A 24,529-nucleotide genomic window follows, 5' to 3' on the forward strand; every position below is an offset into this window, starting at 1 on the left:
GCAAACACATGCGCCCTATAGCAAAAACCTCTCAAAAAAAAATATATATATATTGGTTCTCTTAGCTGAACTTCTGTTTCTTGGTTCACGTGTATAAACACACTCTCAGAATATAAATGCTTCCCTCAGTATGTATGATTCTAATATTACTCCTATTTTTTACATATTGTAATTCCTAAATGCAAACCAACTACTGCATCTGAGGCTCACAGGAAGAAAAGTACCAAAGCTAGACGAAAACCTGGTGGTCGGAATTTCACAGGACTGGTATTTCTATGTCCATGTGCTGTGCTCCCCAAGAGATTTTCAAGAATAGTTTTGATTACACCCTATTTTGTTATCTGGGCTGGCTTCAGAACTTAATCCACACACCAAATCACTTCATCCTCTCCTTCCTTCTCCCCTATGTAACTCTACTCTAAGTCCAAAAATTTTTTTTAAACAAAATAAAGACTTTAGAGGGCTCTGCATTACTCTAATCATACAAGGCCAACCAATTCAGTTCTTTTTTATTTTTTTTTTTATTTTGCCAAAGGGCAAGTGCACTGACTGGAGACAGAGACAGACAGAAGGAAAGAGAGAAGAAAAGGAAGAAAGAACACTCCCCACGGGGAACAGTCATACCGCAATTCCTTCTCCTCCATTTTTCCCTCCTGCTGTGACTTTGGGCAAGCACATATGAGTGCCTGCTGTGTTCAAACCACCAGGTCTGATCCTCCAACTGAACCACACAGTTGGCCATGTGGGATCCACTCCTTTAACCACCATGCCACTGGCTAAATACCAATTCAGTTTTTTTAAAGCAAATATTTATAGAGGACCTATTCTGTGCAAGGTATAGTGCTAGATACTAAATACGCAAGTGAATTGGCACTCAGTGTAAAACATCCGGTAAGCTTAGTTTTAATAGCGTTCATGATGTTCCACAAGGAAAAGTGCTGGACATTTTAAATATATGAACAAAAATAATCTTTAACTTTGTGTCGGAAATCACAAATCTCACATTCCAAAATCAAGACAAGGGGGGGGCTTTCACTCCTGGAAAGAGTGAGGTAGGTATTATAATTAAAACCAATCCTCCACCTCCACCTCTGTATTTAAAAATCTAGAACTTAAAATTATTTTTGGGAACCAGCAGTTAGCATAATGGCTATGTCGCTGGACTCCCATGTAGTCGACCGCAGTTTGTGTCCCGGACCCGGTGGCTTAAAACTCACACCAGGCGCCTGTGCGTGCGTGCCTAAGATCCCAAGAGGAAAATGGAGGAGAAGGGATTGCAGCGTGACCATCCTCCCTGGGGGGTGATTTCTCGCTTTCTGTCTCTATGTCTCTCTCTGTCTGTCTGGCAAGACACACGCACCCTAGAGCGAAAACCTCTCAAAAAAAAAATTATTGTTTTTAAGGTTTTGGTCAGAGAGCACATGTGATCACTGGACAGAGATAAAGTAAAAATTATTCCAGGCAGGAAGCGGGATGGTGGCCACAGTGCAATCCCTTCTCCTCCACTCTGATTTTGGGCACACACGCATACATGCCCAGCGTGATGCTCAAGCCACCATGCGCAGACTCGAACTGCAGACAACTATGTGGAGTCCAGTGCCCTAAGCATCATGCCACCTGCGGATCCCCCCAAAATAAGAATTCTTAAACAAATAGAAAAGCTAGCAAAATAATAGAGCATTAAGACAAAATCTGGGAGAAGGTGAAAAACAGAAATAAGATTCAATATTCAAAGTGGATTTCATTCTGAGGCGTTCCCTAGCCTGAAAGCTACCGTTTGGGTGCCATTATGAAGCAAAAGTCAAAGCCAGGAGTCCAACCAGCATGCAGAGCCTAAAAACCCCCTTCATCTACTAACCCTAAGAACTACACCTTCAGGGTAAAAGTAAGTGGCAAGTAAGACAGCAAGAACAAGGGACAACAGAAAGCACTCCAGGGACCAGAAGATGGTTAAATGGTTACCTTGCTGGACTCCCATCTAGTCAACCACAGTTCCAGGTCCAAGTGGCTTAAAACTCATGCCAGGTACATGTGCATGTATGCCCAGTCCTGACAGAAGGGACTGAAGTGTGGCCATCCCCCCAGGAGGGTGATGTCTCACTTTCTGTCTGTCTGGCAAGCGCACACACCCTATAGCAAAATTAGTTCTAAAAACAAACAAACAAAAAACCATAAATTATAAAACAACTAAGCTTACCTTGTTTAAAGAAATAAAAATTAAGCCTCGAAATTAATAGCAAGGAATAAGAACTTGTAAAATAGTAGCATGAACTAAATAGACCTTCAGAAATGGAACAATGTAATAAATGAATTTAAGCTGCCACTAGACAAGTTTAATAACAGATTGGAAATAATTTAAGAGAGAATGAGGGAATTGTCCACAATGATGTGAAAATAGAGAGTAAGAGGCATAGAGAATACAGTGAAAAGGTCTATGTTAAATCAGTTAAGTTAAATAAGTCTAAACACCAAACAGAACAAAAATAAATCATAGCTAGATACATCATAGTGAAAATGGAAGAAAACAAACAAACAAACAAAAAACCCAAGACAAACAGTAAGAATGAAAGCCAGATACATGGTGCTGATATAATTTTTCTTTTCTTGCAACCATGAAGAATTCCCCTACAAGCATTAGGACTTCAGTCGAGGAAGAAATTTGGGCAGCCTCTACTTTCAGACCCCTAGAAATTGTTTCCAGCTCATCTTGGGCTCTATTTGAAAGGTATAAAAGTTGCCTTTATCTCAGTTCAACTTCTTGTATCAAAAGGGAGTCTACACACTAATTCCTTTCAAGGATTTCAGAAGCAGTGCCCTCCAAACTGTTTTATGGCGTCCAAAGAAGCGATAAATCTTATCTTACATCTGGTACCCTAAAACCCAACCTAGACAGACCACCTGGGGGTGGGAAGCTAAAAATCTTCATTTGAAAAGAGCTGCGGAAAATCTTGGGGTAAACCGACGTTTAGGCACCACTGCTGTAAATACATTGGTCTTCCCTTTCCCTGTGTGGACTAAAATTCACAAGGGCCGCCAACTCTCAAACAAGACGCTTCAATTCTCGATTTTCGTTCCTAAGTTTTCTGCAAAACGGACAGGTTGGCTTATTTTCTATTAGAAGAAAATGCAATTAGCACAGCAACTGAATGTGGTACATAACAGATGAGTTTCATCCTGCGCGTACATTCCGGGATTCAATCATGTCCAATCAGGGGCCCCGCATCTCCTGAGTAGGCTGGAGCCGTTCCAAGACCCCTGGAACAGAGCCGGCTACTCCGGGTTCGAGTGGCCCAGTATCACAGAAAGGTGGAGAAAGTCGACAAAGAGGCCCAACAGTCCTGGCCCGTCTAAAAGACTCGGGGAACCTCCCTCACGACCCAGATACCTTCAGGCTGGGCCCCGCAAGCCTGGGCCCTGACGATTCAAGACAGAGAGAGAACGCGGACTGAGAACAGGCCCTAACCCTAACAGCGGCTGCAGCTCCCCATCTCTTTAGCAAAGCAGCACAGGTTTCGCCAGGGCCCGGGTCGCACTCACCTACCAGCGCGCGGGAGGCGAGACTCCCCCACCTTGGCGACGCCCACCCCAAACCAAGAGACAGCCTTTAAAAAAAAAAAAAAAAAAAAAAAAAAAAAAAAAAAAAAAGAAGGGAGGGGGGGCAAAAAAAGAAAACAGCCTTTGCTTTTGTATTCCTTTTGACCCTTCAGGGCTTCCTGTTCCTCACCGCCACAACAAGGCTCCGCCTCCTTCCGGCGGCGTAACCCAATCCACAGCTCTCTTCCTCCCCAGGAGCACTATGGAAATCCGGTGCACCGACAGGGAGGGGGAGAGGCTTGATTGGGCCATTCACACCTCAGCAAGGGGATTGGCCAACTCATGCCCGGTGGGCGGGCCGGGCCCCGGGATCACGTGTCATTGTTTCTGCACTATGATTGGCTGTCAAGGAGAGGGATTGCCACCGAGGAAGGGGCGTTTCCTAGGGGACTGAGGGAGGGACGGGGCGGTACGTAGCGGGGGAGGGCCCTGCGCGTAATGGCAGCGCCGTGGCCTCGCGTCCATCTTTACCGCTCTCTGGGACCTGTCACAAAGGAGTCGCTCCGTCGCCGCCGCCCCCTCCCTCCGGTGGGCCCTGGAACTAGAGAAAGTCAGTGCAGCAGCCGGGCCGCGTTGCTCTGGGAAGCCTGCTGGGGACGCGGAGCGAGCGGGAGTCAGAGGGCTGGGGACGTCTGTGAGGGGGGAACAGCCGCTCGATCGTGGGGCGCGGAGACCGGTCTGGGGCTGGAACAGGCTCCGGGAAGGGGCCCGGGAGCGGGTGGCGTTGAGCAGAGCCAAGGAAACAAGACCGGAGGTTCTCGCCGAGGTCCGCGCCTAGGGTGCCTTGAAGAGGTACCTGGAAGAGGGTGTTTCCCCCTTTGAGGGGAGCATTGGCTGAAGGAGGGTCTTTGGGGTCGCCTTTCTGAGGAGGCTGCGGCTAACGGGGCCCAGGTGAGAGGCAGGTATCTCCTGGGAAAGCGGCTGGTATTGAGGGGTGATCCTCGGGGGTATCTGGGGCAGAAGGGTAGATGGGAGGACGCTTTGGGAGGGTTTCCTTTTGTGGAGTTGGCGGTTTAGGTGGCACAGGTGGGAGGCAGACCTCCCTCGGGGAGATCTACGCCCTGGGATCCAGAGACGCCGCAGACAGGGGCAAGGGAGTGGGAGCCAGAACTAGCGGACTCGCCTACCTCGGAGGCCCGAGCTAAAAATTGGCTAAGGATATTAGAGAGAAGATATCTGGGCGGTTCTGGGAATAAGACACCCCCTTCCATGGGAAAGCTGGTGTGGGGACTAGCAAGAGAGAAACGGGAATGGCAAAGTGTTCTTTCCTCTCTCTCAAGACCAACCGGGTGTCCCAGACCCAGGATCCTGCTCCTTTGAGGCTCAGTGCCGGTGTGTGTGTGTGTGTCCATCCTACCAACACCCACTGCGTGACTCCAGCTCAAGCATTGGTCCCTGCCTGCTGCTTTACTTTTCCTGTCTTTGGGGAGAGAGACCAAGGCCAGGATGACCGGTCGCCTGAGGCTTACAGGTCCTATCTTGAATAGGTGTCCCGGGTGTGGCTGCTCCCCTTGGAGTGTTGTACTTTGAACGTTTATGGGTTGGAAATGCTTTAAGGACTGAGTTCTGCAGTTTCCCAGGCCCCTCACCTACCATCTGCTCGTCTTTAGTGGGATAATTTAAATTCCTTGGGTCTCTTCTGTAAGATAACCAACAGAGAGTGTGAAAATATTTTACACACTATAAGCGTGTGACAGTTTAGATACTGTGATTCTATCACCAAAGGGGTTACTGTTGAGGAATGAAAGTGAAGGCATTTCTAAACTGTAAAGCTCTACGTAGATGCAAGGGATTTGCATCAGTACAGTTGTTGTCGACCACCCATGGAGTGCTGGGAGCCTCTTGTACTGAAGGCTTCAACAGTCACAGCTTCTTAGATCACTTATAATCTAAACCCATGATTTCAAGCCCTACTTAGATAGAGGTGGAGGAGTGACCAGGTTTTGCTCCCTGAGTTTTAATTTAGTATACTTTGAACTTCGGATGGTGCTGGCAGTAGTTAGTACTGTAATATATAATCTTTTCCTTCAAGTTTTTCCCTGACAGCTGAAATTTTCCTTCGAGTGATTTGATCTGAGTATTGTAAGCCCTCCTATTTCTTGTCTATATTCATGATCTCTGCTTTCTCCAAGTTGTGAATATCATGCTTCCTCCTCTAGTTATTATTTGTAAATGAGACCACTTTATTTTTTTCTTCCTTCAATATTGTACCTTGTTGTGGTAGCCCCAGACTCTGTTTCACCTTGTGTTGAATTTGCACTTCCTGGGGTGACGTCTTGCTTTGAAGATCCCCTCTATGAGGTTACAAGGTACTGGTTCTATAATGTGACCTTTAACTAATATTTGGTTGGGGCCATTTGTTAGAGGTGGTTTTCCAAATACCAGGTAATTTATTGGTGATTTTTGAAGTTGTATTTGTTTTTAAATCTGATCTGAATTTCCTGTGTGTGTGTGTGTGTGTTTTTTTAAATCTTATATTCCATGGCTCTTCAAAAAAAAGGGTCATTATAGTGATTTTTTGGTAAGCTTTCTGATTTCCCAGGGTACATGCTGACCTGACGTACTGCTTAATGTCTTTCTGTGTCCACTTTATGTTTTTACGAACACTTCATTGTTTCTGTACCCAATGATTATTTTTAAGTTATTGATTATAGGAAGTGTTCCAGCATACTTTAGGTGAACTTTTTCTGTGTTGTCAGCAAAATAACTTCATTCAGCAAGTATCAAGGGGGAATAAATGTATAGTAGTGTGTTATTCTATAGTAAATAGGGTAAAAACAACAATTCTGAATTATGTTTTCACAAGAGTTTAGCAACAACAACAAATTATTGTATGTTCCTAAAGTATATTTGTAACAACAATCATTTCAATTCAGAAGTATTGTTTAGTCTATCAAGAATTATATATACTGGGAACCAGCAGTTAGCGTAATGGCTATGTCGCTGGACTCCCACGTAGTCGACCGCGGTTCGTGTCCCGGACCCGGTGGCTTAAATCTCACGCCGGGCGCGAGTGCGTGCGTGCCCAAGATCCCGAGAGGAGAATGGAGGAGAAGGGATTGCGGCATGACCATCCCCCCTGGGGGGTGATTTCTCGCTTTCTGTCTCTATGTCTCTCTCTGTCTGTCTGGCGAGCGCACGCGCCCTACAGTGAAAATCTCTCCAAAAAAAAAAAAAAAAAAAAGAAAAAAAGAATTATATATACTTTCCCTAACAGTGAAGTAATTTGCTAGAATGAAGTAGGAAATCTCTTTTAAATACTTTATTTGGCACTCTAGAATCCATATTGTTTGGAAAAATTATTAGGAATTCTTGAGGATTTTCATCACTATTATAATACTTTTAATTGGGACTTTTCTGTGTTTTGTAGTGAAATCATTATAAAGTAGGATGTGATAGTAATAGGGTTACTGAAGTAAGTGGAAAATCAGTAGGTACCATGGATGGGAAGCACAATAGAACCAGTCATCTATTTCGGAGGAGTTATTCGAAGAACCAGCAGGTGGTATAATAGTTACGCTGTTGGACTCCCACAAAGCCAACCGTGATTCAAGTCCTATACCCGGCAGCTTGAAACTCACTCTGGGTGCATGTGTGTGTGTGCCCAATATCCTGAGAGGAGAATGGAGGAGAAGGGATTGTGGTGTGTTCATCCACCTGTGGGGGTGATTTCTCGCTTTCTGTCTCTCCCATGAACGCATGTGCCCTGTAGCAAAAATCTCTCTCTCAAAAAAAGTTATTTGAGGATAAACTATGGATTAGCTTCTCTTCAAGGTTTTGGCTTTTAGTTTGCTATAAGATGCATGCATTCACTGGAGAGACAGAGAAAGAGAAAGAGAGGGTGAGAAATCAGCCTCCCCCCCCCCCGGGGAGGGACACACTTATTCCTCCTCCAGTTCTCCTTCCTTTTGGATTTTTGGGCATGCATACACATATGCTGGGTGTATTTTTCAAGCCACCAGGTCCAAGACTTGAACCGCCCATGCCATGTAGGATCCAGCTGCCTTAACCATTATGACACCAGCTAGCCCAGATTTTGGAAGTTTCAAGGCATTTATTATTGCATTGGGATAGTTTTTCCTGGTATTCAAATCTGAAAATTGAAAAACAAACCAGTTAGGAAGTAGTAATGCCAAAACTTGGGCCACAACTTTTAGGAAGTGATTTTTACAGTTTTTAGGAGTACAAAAGAATGAATATTCTCCCTTTGGTTTATCTATTTGGTAAGTCAGCTTTTGAAATGGGTTTCTTGCCAACATTTAAGATTAGAAAAGGAAGTACAAAGAACTCTGTGTCCATTCCAAAAGATAGTAGTTGCTGGTTAAATATGTAAAATCAGTAACTGCACATAAATGTGTGGTATATGTAAGGTTAAATCAGATAAATTTACCTTATAAATGGGGTGGCCTCTTAGAGAATATCTCCCTTTGTCTGTGAGCCTTTGGAAACCAAGAATACATTTGAAATAGCAAGGAATTACACTGATCAAGGTTGTAAAGGAATAGACTGCACATAGCGCTTGAAATTAGGCTCCAGGCATAATTTCATGGGTTCTGTACACCTCAAAGAGAAGTACTTATGGAATAAGTATATTTCCTCGTAATTTAATGTTTAGGTGTTAATTTTGTCTTACCCCCTCGTATCTCTTTAAGAATTAGGTTTCCTCTCCGATATTCCCTTAATTCAGTGATTCTCAAAATATGGTTCCTACCCCACCCCTCCTCCTAGGAAATGCAGTCTGTTTTTTAAAATTCTTATTGCTTCATACCTGTTCATACTTACATATGCCCAAGTGATTTTTTTTTTCATTATACAGAGCATGTGCACATGCCCGCAACAGAGGGAGATAGAAAGAAAGAAAACATACCCTTGACAGGACCCATCACTCCATGATCCCCCATCACCAGTCCTCTTGATTCTCAGGATTTTGGGGCCTGAGATCTGAATGCACAATAGGTCATGTGGCTTCCAACCCTGCCGCCTAGTATGCTACAGACTGTACCACCTAAATTGGGCCTACCAAGTGAATTATTAAGGAATTACTAAAACATGGTATATATAACCCCAAACTAAAGTGATGTGAGAGGTAACTGTGGTCTCTTAATACCTTTTCCTCCCAGGGAGTTTGTGGCACCTATGGGAAACTTCTCATAAGTCATATGCAAAATGGGGATCCGTGCAGTATTCGGGAAGGGTACCCAGTTTGGGATGAATCATCAAGATTGTCTCAAAATAATCTTAGCTTCCCATTGTGATTCCTGTTTTGTTTTGTTTCTTTCATTAGGATTAATATTTAGCTTTAAGGACCAGGAAATGGCTTAGTGGTTATATCACTACACTCCCATGTAGTCAACCATAGTTCCAGTCCAGACATGGCAGCTTAAAACTCACGCTGGGCACATATGCGTGTGTGCCCAAAATCCTAAAAGGAGAATGGAGAAGAAGAAATTATGGTGTGGCCATCCCCCAGGGGGGTGATTTCCACTTTCTCTCTAGTGAGTGTACATGCCCTATAGCAAAAATCTCTCTTAAAAAATTAGCTTTATTCTTACCAATTTAATTTATGGGCTTTTAGTTAAACTTTTACCATGTGGGTGGGTATATTTGTACAGATAATATTTTGTCCTATAATTTAAGACGTGAACATGTTGTGATGCAAACAGAAGACCTTTATTCCTGTTTTGTTCATGATGACTTATATAATCACCTAAAAACTTGCTCATACAAAGATACCTCAACGTTGTCAGGTTCCTTTTCCACTAGGAAACTGGTGGAGTTAAAAGTCCTCCTAGTAGACCTGTTGTTTTATCTATAGGCTTTAGATAAAGAGCAAAGGGTGTTTCCTATTGTTATTCTTGGTTCCTAACCCCTGCTCCCACTGCCAAGAGCATGAGGGACCTTTTTCCATCTTTGCTCAGTGCCTGACATACAAGCATTGGCATATAATGTATTTAATGAATGATGTTCTCTCAGTTTTAAAAGTGGTAAATATTTTGGAAACACTTTCTATTTTACAGATTTTAGGATAAATTCACTTAAAATATTTATTGGATAGCTATTAGATTCTAATAGGTATTCAATTAATGTGCAATTCAGTGTTTTTAGATACCATTTAGTAATAGTCAATAAAATTGAATACCTATTAGAATGTGCAATTCAATGTTTTTAGATACCACTTAGTAGATGTCATTAAGCAAAACATTGCTATTTATACTATTTACATATTTTGTTTGATTTTCTTAATAACAGAGTTTTCTATAATATTAATAGAATTCTTTTTCTTCAAATTTGTATAACACAGCTATATGATTGCCTGTTATTTCATGTCTCCTGGGGGGAAAATCCCAAACAGTATGGAATCTTACATTTGCTTTTCTCCCCTGTACTGCAGGTGTCCTACCTCAATTTTTCCTTAGTATTTCTTTTTTGGTGGTCTAAGGCAAGATTTTCAATCCTTGAGACTTCAGGCAGAGATTATTTACTTTCTTCTTTTTACTATCATTAGCTTCTAGAAATTCCTTATTATATCCCAGGCTGAATTTTACTTTTTAATACATCTTCTGATGTATTTACCATTTCAGATTAGGATTGTGTTCTGTAGTTCTTTCCACTGTAAATCTCACCTGACTACAGACACCACTCTTCTGGAATAAAAAGCTCTCAACATTTTATAAGGTTTTTTTCTAGATACTCTTTTTCTAACAGTTCAACCAAAAATAATTATCTCCTTTGCTATCAAAAGTGTACTTTCTTTCTTTTTTCTTTTAAATTGCCAGAGGGGCCTATGTGTTTGCTGGAGAGATACAGAGAAAAAGAAAGAACACATTCCCCTACTCCCCACCTCCCAGTGGGGTGTGGTCTCCCTGCAATCCCTGTTCATCTATTTCTCTATCCTGTTGGGATTTGGGGAACACATGCCCCATATGTTTTTCAAGCCACCGAGTCTGGGATTCACATACTATGTGGAACCTGGCTCCCTTAACCAATACACTACTGAGCTTCCCCAAAGGCATACTTTTTTAAACCAGCCTCAGCACATGAGAGGAGTGTCAGAATCATCTAGAGTTTTTTGGGGACTACTTGAAGGTTATAATTCAGGAGATAATAGAACCCTGTGTAGCTTAAACCTCAAGTGCTGACTGCTACTACAGATAGATGGTTTTAGATACCTGAGCGGCAGGTAAAAACACCTTATGTCCACCTTTCCTTCTGAGGGAGAAGCGAAATTCCAACCAAGTATTTCACAATCTTCTCCCCTCCTCCTGCTACAAAATACCAGAGTCTAGAGGTAGAAACACTCTTGTTAAAATATCTTCAGGCCCAGCTGTGGTAGTGTAGACAGTATGGTGCCACTGTGCAATACTAGAGCCATATGGGAGGCCTGTGTTTGGATCCTGGGTTGACCTGAACGTACCACATACAGCTGTAATCCTGGCTGGCTAAGAGGCTGAAGAGGATTGCTGGGTAGCAAGACCCTGTCAAGGATAGCTCTCTTATGAAACTTTTTTTAAAAAGTATATTCTTGGGGGAACCAGCAGGTGGCGTGGTGGTTAAGGTGCTGGACACTCCCACATGGCCAACCGCGGATCGAGTACCAGACCTGGTGGCTTGCTTTCGCACTTTCCCTCTCTCTGTGTGTGTGTATCTCTCTCTGGTCAAATTAAAATAAATGAATGAATAAATAAAATAAATATTATTTTTTAAAAAAGTATATTCTTGGGGCCAGCAGGTGGCGTGGTGGTTAAAGTGCTGGACATTCCCACATTGCTAACCATGGTTCAAGTCCTGGACCTGGTGGCTTGCTTTCTCACTTTCCTTCTCTTTTTTTCTTTCTCTGTCTTTCTCTGGTCAAACTGAAATAAATGAAGGAATAAATCTTTTTTTTTTTTAAAGTATACTCTTGGAGCCAGTAGATGTTGTGGTGATTGGGGTACCAGACTCCTACATGGCTGACAACAGTTTAAACCCTAGACTCGGAAGCTTGCTTTCTCACTTTCCTTCCCTCCCTCTGGCCAGATTAAAAAAATAATAATACTAAATAAATTAAACAATTCTTTTATTTAAAAAAGTATACTCGATATATTTCTACTTTTTTTTTTTTTTGCCAGAGGGTACAAGCGCTCAGACAGAAGGAGAGAGACAAAGCAACCCCTCTAATAGAGTGTAGCAATGCTGTAAATCACTCCACCTCAATTTCTCCATTGTGTCAAGATTTCTCCACCCACCATGTTTTTCAAGATGTTAGGGTCAGGATTTGAACAGCAGTTGACCCGGTGGGATCCTGCTTTCTTAACCATTAGGCCACAGGTCTGGCCCTATATCTACTTTTTAAATCTACTTACTGTAGTACCAAATAATCAGTCTTGTTGGCTTCCAACTTTTCTCCATTTAAAAGCAATCTTCAGTAAAAAAATTATGATCTTTGGAGTGTCCCACAGGATATTTTTAAAGCAAATGCATTTTTGGGTAACATTCTGTGTCTTAACAGGATTTGAGTTGATGGGTATACACATTTGGCAAAGCTCAGCACATATATGCTTAAGATTTTCACATTTCATTGCATGTAAGTTTAACTTCTAAAAAAATTGGAGTCTAATTAATGATATACATGGGGACAAATAAATAATTTGAGTGATAATTTGAGCCTGTAATTTACTTCAAAATACATAAAAATAATTCAGATGGATTGATATTAGATATAGAAATGAATAGATATATGATAAAAACAAGTATGTTAAGGCGTTAGTGGTAGAATTTAGGTGGCAGGTATATCAGTGCTTATTGTTAGCAGTGAATTTAAATTTGACTTTGCTGTATTTTTAAAAATTTTTTATAATAAAATGTTGGAAGGGATTAGTAAATTTGACAGTAGAAGTTATCACTTGTAACACACTCACTGTTCAGAAAAGTCAGAATATTTTCTGAGAATAATCATTCAAATTTCTAGTATGTTATACTTTATTGCTGTTCATTTTATTTAATTTATCCTTTTAGGGAGAAGGGGACTTTAAAAAGTCACATAAAACACTATTTTGGAACAATGAGGCGAAGGTCACAGGAATAGAAATTTTTTGCCCAGAGTCTGGTTTTTCTTCCTTATGGTCATTGATTTAAACAGCTTCTCCTTTCTGGGCAGTGTAATCCTGAAGTCTTATTTTCAGGGAAAAGAAACTGTTCTTTCTGTCACTGATCTGTATTATGACTGAATACAAGCAAATATTTGAAGAGATGAATCACTAATTCCTGGACCATTTGTTAGAGAGGGTTAGGCCAGTTGGCCAGATGTCTCTATGGTGAGCTGTTTATGGTGGTAGAGGTCTGTGGTGTTTGTACTGACAGTGAATAACAGAACCTCACTGCTTTAACACTAAACTTACTGGAACCCCAAGATTGATTTTATTTTTTCTCTTACAGGAGCTTTTAAAAAATATATAATGTAGAAAGTTGATCATAAGTGATACAGAAATGGAGAAAACAGTCCTTTTTAAAATGGAGAGGATTAAAATGAATAAGAGCACACTTCAGAGAAATAACAGTGGGTCTTCAAAAGTTTCGTGGAAAGTATGTAAATGTGAAAAAACTATATACCAAAATGAATTTGTGTTTTAATTCTATTTTCCACAAACTTTTTGAAGTTTCTTCACAGATCTTCAAAGACGATTATTATGCTCTTACAGCAAAATGGTTCTAAGAGTATAATGATTTTTAAAGTACTGTCAGTGTCATTTGGAGGTTAAGAAAAGTCTTCCTACTAAGCAGTGGCATCCAGTGGTAAAAATATCATTAAATCAATTGATAATTGATTGCCACAGCCCCAGATGTAATAGTTGTATTTATATATGACTAGGTTTTTTTTTTTTTTTTTTGTCTTGAAATTATCTTCATTAAGTAATGCTAAGTAAGTAGTCTTCAAAGTTAAGGTTAATGTATAGGAACTATAGAAGTGTTGCCTTGCGTAACCTCTGGTCATACACATTTTCCATTCCATTTTGTCTGTCATCCCCGGATGATATTACCCATAAGCAGGGTACTACCTCATTCAATCTGATGAGGGTGATCAGATGGGAAATATAAAGAGCTTTTTTTTTTTTTTTTTTTTTGCTAGAAGGTGCGTGCACGCACTCCACAAAGGCAGAAGTAGGGAAGAGGTGATCATACCACAATACTTTCCTCATTTCTCCATCCTGTTGGGATTTGGAGCACACGTACTTAGCACATTTCTCAAGCCACCAGGGTCAGAATTAGAACCACAGGGTCCAGCAGTTAGCGTAATGGCTATGTCGCTGGACTCCCAGGTAGTCGACTGCGGTTCACATCCCAAACCCGGTGGCTTAAAACTCATGCCGGGCGCGTGTGCGTGCGTGCCCAAGATCCCGAGAGGAGAATGGAGGAAAAGGGATTGCAGCGTGGCCATACCCCCTGGGGGGTGATTTCTCGCTTTCTGTCTCTCTGTCTCTCTCTGTCTGGTGAGCGCCGTATAGCAAAAACCTCTCCAAAAAAAAAAAAAAGAATTAGAACCACAGTCGGCCATGTGAGACCTGCTTCCTTAACCAGTAGGCCACGAGGATGGTCCTGGAACTATTTTTATTGTTGATAGGTGCTATTATATCACTAACAAATGTAACTATATTTAAAAAAATAATTATTTACATAATTTTATTTCTTATTATTTTGAGAGAGAGGGAAAGTGAGAAAGCAAGTTGCCAGGTCCAAGAATCAAATGGGGGTCCGCCATGTGGGAGTCCAGCACCCCAGCCACTACACCACCTGCTAGCCCCGATATGACTATATTCCAGCCGTTATTTTGGCAGACTACACCAAAGTACTACCTTCAAAGATAGTCTCAGTTCATTTTTCTGGAAAGAGAGGTTGATATTTTTGATCCCAGAAGAATCATCCTTTAGTATTTCAATTCATCCCTTCATTCAGTTGGTAGGTCCTGCCTGCTCTGTCAGATTCTATGTTAGATTATCTAGCATAGTGATTTCCAGAGGTGGCTGCCATCAGCCTCACCTGGGGAGCTTTTAAGAAAACACAGCTTGGGCTTGCATCCTAGAAATTCGGATTCTGTCTATTTGGGGTGGGACCAGGGATTAGACTTTGACTAAGTACCCTATGTGAGTCTAATACCATCATCTAATGGTATGATTACTTGTTTGTCTAAAAGTATAGATAAGTATAGTCTATAGATAAGAGAAAATGAGTTCTGTACAGACTAAAAGAGTTTTGGGTTTTTTTTGTGTGTGTTTTTTTAAGAGAGATTTTTTGCTATAGGACACTTCCACTTGCCAGACAAACACACACACACACACACACACACACACACACACAGAGTGCTAGGAAGCAAGAAATTACCCCCCGGTGGGGGGATGGCCACACCACAGTCCCTACTCCAGTCTCTTCTCAGGATTTTGGGCATGCACACACAAGTGCCTGGCATGAATTTTAAGCCACCGGGTCCGGGATTCAAACCACAGTTGACTACTTGGGAGTCCAGCAACATAACCTTATGCCATCTGCTGGTCCCAAGGCTAAAGGAGTTCTATACAGATAAATTCTTTAATTTTCTTAGTGCTTTTAAATCTTACTCCAGAGTTCCCCTCCCAGTTTATTTAGTTAATAATGATTAGAGGACCAGCAATTAGCGTAATGGCTATGTTGCTGGACTCTCATGTAGTCGCCTGCAGTTCATGTCCCAGACCCAGTGGCTTAAAACTCACGCTGGGCGCCTGTATGTGTGTGCCCAAGATCCCGAGAGGAGAATGGAGGAGAAGGAATTGCAGCGTGACCATCCCCCCTGGGGGTGATTTCTCGCTTTCTGTCTCTCTCTGTCTGTCTGTCGAGCGCACGCGCCCTATAGCGAAAACCTCTTCAAAAAAATTAGATAAATGATTAGATATGTGCTCATTTTATAATAACATCTTGCATTTTTGGATCTGATTTAAATGTTAGGCACTGTTCCACATGTATTACATGCACTGTTTCATTTAATCCACAGTGGTACTGTGGGGTGAGAACTATTACTACTCCATTGTGTTGAAAGTGTATCAACAGTTAGATGAACTAGTATGTATAGCAGGAAATAGTACAGGACTGGGACTTGCACCCGGATCTGACTGCAAAGCCCAGGAACTGTGCAGTGGGTGGCCTCTGGTATCCTGTGCAAAATCTGTAAGCTGAGCTGTTTAAAACAATGATCCTTGGAAAGTGAGCCACATCATTTTTTTTTTTTTAGTTAGATAAAACAAAGCTGTCTAAAATATAATTGTTTTGCTTTATCACCCAATCTTTTGCCTACAGCAGTCACAACTTCTCTGTGAAGAGTGACATGAGTGACACCCACTTCCGAATGAAACGCTATGTATTTTTAGTGCTGGCTAAATCCAAAAGATTACATAGTTTGTTCATTTATGTGCCCTGTCTGTGACTATAAGCCCCAAGAGTACTTTGTATACATAGTCCAGAAATTCTTTATGAGTAGCAGCTCTAGATTTTTGTCCTTTTATGTTTCATAGATGTCCCTTCCTGAAATGCCTTGTGGTTTGTAGCTTGACCTTAAAAAAAAAGAAAGAAAGAAAAAAAGAAAAAAAAAAACAACTTTGGTTTTACAGTACTTGAAAACTTAAAAAAACAACTCTATTTCCTACTCAATTTTATAATTGACATCATTTTCTGAGTCATTTAAAGATGACTCAGGACTAGTGGATGGCATAATGGTAACATCACTGGATTCCCATGTAGTCGACTGCAGTTTGAGTCCTGGACCCAGAGGCTTAAAACTCATGCCAGGCATGTGTGTGTACATGTATGCCCCAAATCCTGAGAGGAATGGAGGAGAGGGAATTGCAGTTTGGCCATCCCCTCTGGTGGGTGATTTCTTGCTTTCTGTCTGTCTCTTTCATGAATGCATATGCCCTATGGCAAAAGTCTCTCTTGAAAAAATAAAACAAAGAAGATGACTCTTTGGGAAGAAAATAACCTAAAAATGCCCCTGAGTTTAATTTGTAAATAGGGGGGAATTTTTTTTTTGTCTTCTCACTTCCTAATTTAGTCAGATTTTTTAAAAACTTGCATGTAGTAATCTTCCAATTACCATGAAATTATACTATATGTTACTGCATAGATTTTTAAAGCCTTAGGAAAAAAATTTGTGCTAACATTTAAGAATTTGAAATTTGGGACTAGCAGATGGCATAATAGTTACATCACTGGACTCTCACATAGTCAACCGCAGTTCAAGTCCCAGAACTGGTGGCTTAAAACTCATGTCAAAACAATTATATTTTAGACAGCTTTGTTTCAATTAACTAAAAAAAAAAAAAAAGATGTGGCTCACTTTCCAAGGATCATTGTTTTAAACAGCTCAGCTTACATATTTTGAACAGGATACCAGAGGCCACCCACTGCACAGTTCATGTGCCCAAAATCACAAGAGGAGAATGGAAGAGAAGGGATTGTGGCATAACTATTCCCCTAGTGAATGATTTCTCATTTTCTGTCTCTCCAGCAAGCACACATGCCCTATAGCAAAAATATCTCTTAAAAAAAGGGGGTAGCCAGCAGGCAGCATGGTGGTTAGAGGCGCTGGACTCCCACATGGCCAGTCACGGTTCATGTCCCGGACCTGGTGGCTTGCTTTCTCACTCCCACCCATTTCTCTCTGATCTAACTGAAAAATAATAAAAATAATCATTATTTATAAAGTTAAATAATTTTTTAAAAAAATAATTTGTGATTTAACAAACTTCTTTTTAACCTACTGCTATCCTCGCAGGCATCCCCCTCCCCTCAACATTGTTACTGGCTGTTCTAAATATCTGTAAATGTTGGCATTAAACTATAAGTTAATATAATCTCCTTTCCTCTCCTCTTTAGTGCTTTGTTTTCTGAGAATTAACTGACATTGGCAACTTATTGCCAGTTAGTTTTAGTACCTGATTGGCCTTACTTGCTATGGTGTACCTTCCCCAATTTATTGTGTCTGCTGGATTGAATCTATTATTTGTATCTTGTGTCCCTTCCTACCTGCCATAACTGGTTGTGTGGAAAGGCTCTGGAGCATTAGAAAAGTCAATGGAACTCGGGTCTTCTCAGAGCACAGTCCCAAGGGCCCTCAAGCAGTTTGGAGTTAAGAGAGCTTTTTCCCAAAGGATGAAGCATGCTCCATTAGAGTTTCCTTGGACCTAATCTTGGACCATTCCCTTCTCCCATCCCCAAAGTGTTAGTTGGTTTAGCCACATAGCTGGTAAGAAACTGATAAGACTGTGGGTATCGTTTTTTATTTTTGGAGATGGTTTTCCTATAGGGCACATGTGCTCACCAGAAAAAAGAGACAGAGAGACAGAAAGTGAGAAATCACCCCCCAGGGGGGATGGCCATGCCACAGTTCCTTCTCCTCCATTCTCCTCTTGGGATCTTGGGCATGCATGCACATGCACCCGGCGTGAGTTTAAGACAGTGAGCCCAGGACTCAAACTGCGGTCAGCTACATTGGAGTCCAGTGATAGCCATTACACCAGCGGCTGGTCCCGAAACTGTGGGTATCTATACTGTCTTCAAATGGGATAAAGTGGTTCTACGTATACTGATACAGAAACTTGTATTAATTTAAAAAGCAAATCAGCAGTATTTATGGCATTGTCCTAGATTTAAAGAAAAAATAAATTATCCACTTTATTTTATTTATTATTATTTAATTTTACCAGAGAGAGAGAATGAGAAAGTGAGAAAGCAAGCCATCAGGTCCAGGACTCAAACCATGGTTAGCCATGTGGAAGTCCAGTACCCTTAACCACCACGCCACCTGCTGGCCCCGAAGAAAAAATTATTTTTAAGTGTAAAATAATAGGTGTGGAAGCCAATGTATGAAGTGCTTAACTTATTTCTGTCAAAATAATTAATTTAGGTAGAGGAAAAGAGAAAATTCACATTATACTTACACAGCATTTGTGTTAAAAAAATTTTTTTTAATTAACAGGTGAAGTCTTTTTTTTTTTTTCTTTTAACATAATACTTTAGGATTATGAAGTACTCTAGGGACTTAATCAGCAAGGCTACATAACCAGCCCATTAGCAGATCTGCCAAGAAACCTTGGATCTGAAATGTTTCAATATCCCTTATCTGCAAAATTTCTCTGAAAACAGCCAGAGCATTGCTTCTTCAATGTTGGGTTTTGGTCTTTCACAGAAACCAACACAATTTATAAGATGAATAGAAATTTATACTAGGGACCCTTTAAAAGAGTTATTTCTGGTTCCTGTCTCCCCTCAAATTCTTAACTATATTCCATCCATTGAGATCACTTAGTAGTCTATGAAGGAGGATGGATTGTGCCTGCAGTAATGGGGATGTCATTACTTCATTTCTCTTCCTGGTTTAGAATGTGCTGTCTTTATCCTCCCCCGCCCCCACCAAGGGGGCATGGCCACACCACATTCCGTTCTCCATTTGCCACCTAGGATTTTCAACATACACCCCTGACGTGCGTTTGCCTCCTAGGATTTTCAACATACACCCCTGACGTGATTTTCAAACCTCCACGTCCAGGATTTCAGCTGTGTTCGGCCATGTGGGAATCCAACACCACAACCACTACACCACTTGTTGGCCCTAAATGTGTGTTCTTTTAAAAAGCTCTTTCCAGCTGAGTCCTTGCATCATGCTCCTACCTGTATACTTTAGTTATATCCTTTTAAGTACAGCCTCCAAATTTTAATGACAGCCTGATTGGTTTGGGGAACCCAAAACACCTGTCAATATTGGCTCAGTCATTGCTGTCTTGGTTGCCTTTCCTTTCTCCTGACCTTCTCTTTTGTTCCATTGCATCCCATCTCATTCCTTTCCTTGTACCTCTTCCCCTCTCCATAATGTAATATGTATTTATAAAGACTTTCTGCCTTGATCTGGCTCTTTTTTCTTCTGTTTTTTTCCCCCCATGCACAAGAATTAATCTGCTATGAATCTGTCCAAAATAGTGTGAGCAATTTTTCTCTTCTAATCTCACTAAATTATAAATGCTATATCTATTCCCAAGCCAGTACTCAGGATATGAAGAATTAACTGTAAATAGCCAAGTGTCAAGTCGAGACTATACACTGACATCATCTCTTCTTTATGTGTCCCAGTCTCGTGATGTCAGCGTGATTTTTCACTTTTCGCTTTCAGTGTCATGTCAGTCTTCTGCTTCCAAATCTATACTTCTTCCTAGAACCTAGCCAGATTATCTGAATTTGATGAAGAGCTGTTTCACTGTCCCTGGGTAAACATACTATATGGGGTGAAAATGGCCATCCATATATTGGTGGAGAACAGAGACTGCACCATGTTCATCTTTATTACCTTATTTCCAGCAAAAGTGCTTAGTATTTTCAGAGAAAGATAATTACGTTACTCTTAAATTTGTACATGTTATACAACAAACTGATAAGTGCTAAAATGTAACTTTGTGACATAAATTTATCTTTCTCAAAACAGGGTCTTGCTTACATAACAGGAAAACTTTGTAACTATTTGTGTGATTTCTGTAAATCCCTGTACTTTGGATAATTTAATTAGAACACTATCCTTTTATTCGTCTTGCTATGAAATGGATGCTATGACACCTGTGTTGTAACTTTTATGACAAAAGGAGCCCTTAAAAATTACACATTATTCTAAAATATTTCTGTATACATAGAAAAAACAACATATACAGGTTTTTGTTTTTAAGTTTACTTATTCCATGAGAGAGAGATAGTGATAGGTACCCCCAACAGGGTCCTTATGTCATGATCCACCCCTAGCCTCAGCTGGCCCAGATCACAGGCACACATGTGCATGCCCAGCATACTGAGAGAGGTCCCAGAATAAGAATCTGGGACTTTCCCATGCATTATCATTGCGCCATGACCTGGTCCCTACACACAAAAATATTTTTTTGCCTTAATGGTGTGTGTGTGTGTGTGTGTGTGTGTGCTCACCAGAGAGAGAGAGAGACAGACAGAAACAGTGAGAAGGAAGGTGAGAAATCATCCCCCCAGGGGGTGACCATGCCACAGTCCCTTCCCCTTTCTCCTCCCACAATCTTGGACAGCCATGCACATGTGCCTGGAGTGATTTCAAACTACTGGATCCGGGACTTAAACCACCATCAACCATGTGGGAGACCAGTGACTTAACTACTATGTCATCTGCTGGCCAGATTGATTTTAAAAATCAATTGCAACTCCTGTTGTTTACAAGGACACTATTTAGCCATTAACTTTTTTTTTTTGAGAGAGAGATTTTCACTGTAGGGCGCGTGCGCTCGCGAGATAGACAGAGAGACAGAAAGCGAGAAATCACCCCCCAGGGGGGATGATCACGCCGCAATCCCTTCTCCTCCATTCTCCTCTCGGGATCTTGGGCACGCACGCACACGCACCCGGCGTGAGTTTTAAGCCACCGGGTCCGGGACACGAACCGCTGTCGACTACGTGGGAGTCCAGCGACATAGCCATTACGCTAACTGCCGGTTCCCTTTAGCCATTAACTTTATAATGTAATGATAAAAAGGAATTATTGATTGTTGATTCTTTTGTCTAAGGCTACCACTTCATGTTGGAAACATTAAAATAACCAAAGACAGGGGCCGGCAGGTGGTGTGGTAGTTGAGGCACTGGACTCCCACATGGCTGACCATGATTCGAGTTTTGGACCTGGTGACTTGCTTTCTCACTTTCCCACTCTGTCTCTCTCTGGTCATATTAGAATAATAACAAAACCGAATAAATAATTCTTTTAAAAAATAGATTAAATAACCAAAGACAATTCATCCTAATATTTGTAAAAGTAAACTAGGGAAATTTGCATAACTGAATAGCTAAGAACCTTCTATTAATTTTCCTTTTCTTTTCCTCTTTTTCTTTTAGAACTACCATTGGATGACCAGGGTTCCCTGTAGTTGATAATGTTGGAGATCAGCTCTGCAACTTTCTTCAGCATTCAGTTGTTAAAAACAAATAGGATGCAAGTCCCTGAATTCCGGATTATGAAAACAGTACTTGGAAAACTGAAAACTATCTAAATGATTGTCTTTGGTTGGGCCGTGTTCTTAGCGAGCAGAAGCCTTGGCCAGGGTCTGCTGTTGACTCTCGAAGAGCACATAGCCCGCTTCCTGGGGACTAGAGGTGCCACTACTACCATGGGTAATTCTTGTATCTGCCGAGATGACAGTGGTGCAGAAGACAGTGTTGACGCTCAGCAGCAGCAGGCCGAAAACAGTGCATTACCCACTGCTGACACAAGGAGCCAACCCCGGGACCCTGTTCGGCCACCAAGGAGAGGCCGAGGACCACATGAGCCAAGGAGAAAGAAACAAAATGTAGACGGGCTGGTGCTGGACACACTGGCTGTAATAAGGACTCTTGTAGATAAGTAAGTATCTGACTCCCAGCTTCCTCCAGTGTAAGGAAAGTGTCCTGCCAAGAACCACCACTGTTGGACTCCTTCAGCTCATTAGGATGTATTTACCAAGACTTTTGCTTGCAGGGCAAGTGAGAATGTTTTATTTCTCCTCTGGTGGCAGAGTAAATTATAAGGTTTGATGTTTTTACTTGTTATCTATTTCTATCTAGAAATGTCAAATCCATTCTGTAGCAAAAAGCACTAATCAAAGCTGTGATCTTTATTAGGGAGTATAGTAAATATGAACGCTCACTGTTAGTGCTTACCCATCTATTCCACTGACTGGATACTGAAGGTAAGTTGTTTTACCCAAGTTATGGCTGCATGCAACTTCTGTTGGCAGCATAAGGACATAGATCACCTTCCTCCTTCTTTAATTTCCCTCTTAGATCCATTTGGGAAGCTTGTAAGTTGAAACTGCAGGGCACACCTGTACCTGTTTTGTCTTTTCCCCAGCTTTGTCTAACTCTTAGGTACAAAATCCTAGATTGAATGACATTAAAATTAAAGGGTATTGTTGAAGATTAAAAACAAATTTTAAGCTAAGGTTTTACTGTTCAGTACCATGAGTGTACATTTTAGAGCCACGGTGAACCTGGGATTCACAGTGTAGCCTAGCCCCTTACTAGGCTGTATGACATTGGGAAAGTACTTTTCCAAACCTAAGCTCCCTTATTCATTATTGGGGGATAATACTTTACTACTTTTTCTAAATTTGTTACAGGTCACATGTGCTTCCTGGAGAGAGACAGAGAGAGAAAAATAAAGTGAGGAGGGGCCGGAGGGTCGCGTGGTGGTTAAGAGTGCTGGACTCCCACATGGCCCACTATAGTTTGAGTCCTGCAACTGGTGGCTTGTTTTCTCACTTGCTCTTGCTCTTGCTCTGTCCCTCTCTGGTCAAATTAAAATAAGTAAATAAGTTAAATAAAACAATTCTTTAAAAAAAATAATAAAGTGAGGAAACCCTTCCCTCAGAAGGGAGGACCATGCCTCATTCCCTCTCATCCACTTTCCTCTCCATTTCTGGACACGTACACATGCACATGTGCCTGGTATGTCTTTCAGGCTGCTGGGCTTAGGACTCAAACCATTGGCCATGTGGGATCCAGTTGCCTTAACCACCACACCACCTGACTGGCCCAGAATACTACTTTCCTTAAGAGGATTATCATGAGATTATGTATATAAAACATCTAGTATAGTGTTCTGTAGATAACAGTTGCTCAATAGAAGGTAGTATTTTTTTAATTATTTATTTTTTTTCTTTGTTTGAGTTTTGTTTAGTTTTTGGTTTATTTTATGTCTTTTGGGAGCGAGGGGTTGCTTCAGTTCCTGCTAGTAAGTTTAATTATATAAATATTTGATAAGGACATTGTAAAAAATCAATTTTGGGGAACCAGCAGTTAGCGTAATGGCTGTCGCTGGACTCCCACGTAGTCGACCGCGGTTCGTGTCCTGGACCCGGTGGCTTAAAACTCACGCCGGGCGCGTGTGCGTGCGTGCCCAAGATCCCGAGAGGAGAATGGAGGAGAAGGGATTGTGGCGTGACCATCCCCCCTGGGGGGTGATTTCTCGCTTTCTGTCTCTATGTCTCTCTCTGTCTGTCTGGCGAGCGCATGCGCCCTACAGTGAAAATCTCTCCAAAAAAAAAAAAAAAATCAATTTTGCTTATGCCTCAAAATTATAGCATCAGAGTGTATACAAACAAATCCCTGGAGTTGTATTAGACTTTTTCATAAAATACTGGAGCAAGTTTGTCTTCAAATAATTTTTTTTTCTAAAACAATATTTCTCGTACTGTAAAATTAGAATGAAAAGCTGTCTTCAAATAAGGAAGTAAACCACAGGCAGTGTTAATATGAGCCCACTGAAAAAACAGGTGCAAAGTCGATTGCCATATTTTAAAAGAGAGTAATAAGGAGTATGTGAGCAAGGTAGGCACTATAATTCCAAGTTTCAGGAGAATTCAGATTATGAGTGACCTTGTTGATAAAGCTCATAATTTACTTATATGAGGCAAGTGGTTTATGTTTGAAAAATTATAGCTTTTACCTTAAACCTGACTTAACTGGGCCAGCAGGTGGCATGGTGGTTGGGGCACTGGATTCCCACGTGGCTGACTGGTTCAAGTCCCAGACCCAGTGGCTTGAAAATTAAATGATTACATAAATAATTTTTTAAAATGTTTTTACTGAATTATAGCTATAACTCTTCTGAAATGGAAAAACAAGGCAGATGTGGAGCACATGGAAAAGGGACATACTAGGGAAGGTTACGGCAGTATTCGGACAGAATTCAGACAGTATAGACATGGATGTATAGCTTATTTTTATTGAAAGCTATTGAAGAAAAAATTTATACGCTATAATAGCAAACCCACATAGATGGTAGCTTTGGCTGTCAAAACCAAACATGAGGGCCAGCAGGTGGTGTGGTGGTTAAAGTGCTGGACTCCCACATGGCCAACCGTGGTTCAAGTCCCAAACCTGGCAGCTTGCTTTCTCATTTCCC

At 41.2% G+C, this 24,529-nt stretch overlaps 2 protein-coding genes across 8 annotated transcripts in view; one reads left to right on the forward strand and one right to left on the reverse strand.

Moving 5' to 3' along the window:
• Positions 1-24,529, reverse strand: part of PSME3IP1 (proteasome activator subunit 3 interacting protein 1) — a 101,126-nt gene that overhangs the window by 37,217 nt on the left and 39,380 nt on the right. Inside the window, exon 1 of one of the 6 annotated variants that reach the window (XM_006148412.3) lies at positions 3,725-3,798. The exons of 1 other annotated variant lie outside the window; for it this stretch is intronic. The gene's annotated coding sequence lies outside the window, so the exon portion shown is untranslated. Of the gene's footprint in view, positions 1-3,385; positions 3,489-3,537; positions 3,588-3,724; positions 3,799-24,529 lie in introns of those variants that run through there. 4 more of the 6 variants (XM_006148413.3, XM_027771849.1, XM_014587784.2 and 1 more) reach the window with 4 other exon arrangements.
• Positions 3,995-24,529, forward strand: part of RSPRY1 (ring finger and SPRY domain containing 1) — a 54,583-nt gene continuing 34,048 nt past the window's right edge. Inside the window, exons 1-2 of one of the 2 annotated variants that reach the window (XM_006148410.3) lie at positions 3,995-4,485; positions 21,484-21,988. In XM_006148410.3, coding sequence (XP_006148472.1) covers positions 21,639-21,988 — 350 coding nt within the window. In that variant the 5' untranslated portion in view covers positions 3,995-4,485; positions 21,484-21,638. The remainder of the gene's footprint in view (positions 4,486-21,483; positions 21,989-24,529) is intronic. The other variant, XM_006148411.3, reaches the window with a different exon arrangement.

Source organism: Tupaia chinensis, unplaced genomic scaffold, assembly GCF_000334495.1.
Source record: "Tupaia chinensis unplaced genomic scaffold, TupChi_1.0 Scaffold000235_1, whole genome shotgun sequence".
In the NCBI taxonomy this organism is placed as follows: Eukaryota; Metazoa; Chordata; class Mammalia; order Scandentia; family Tupaiidae; genus Tupaia; species Tupaia belangeri.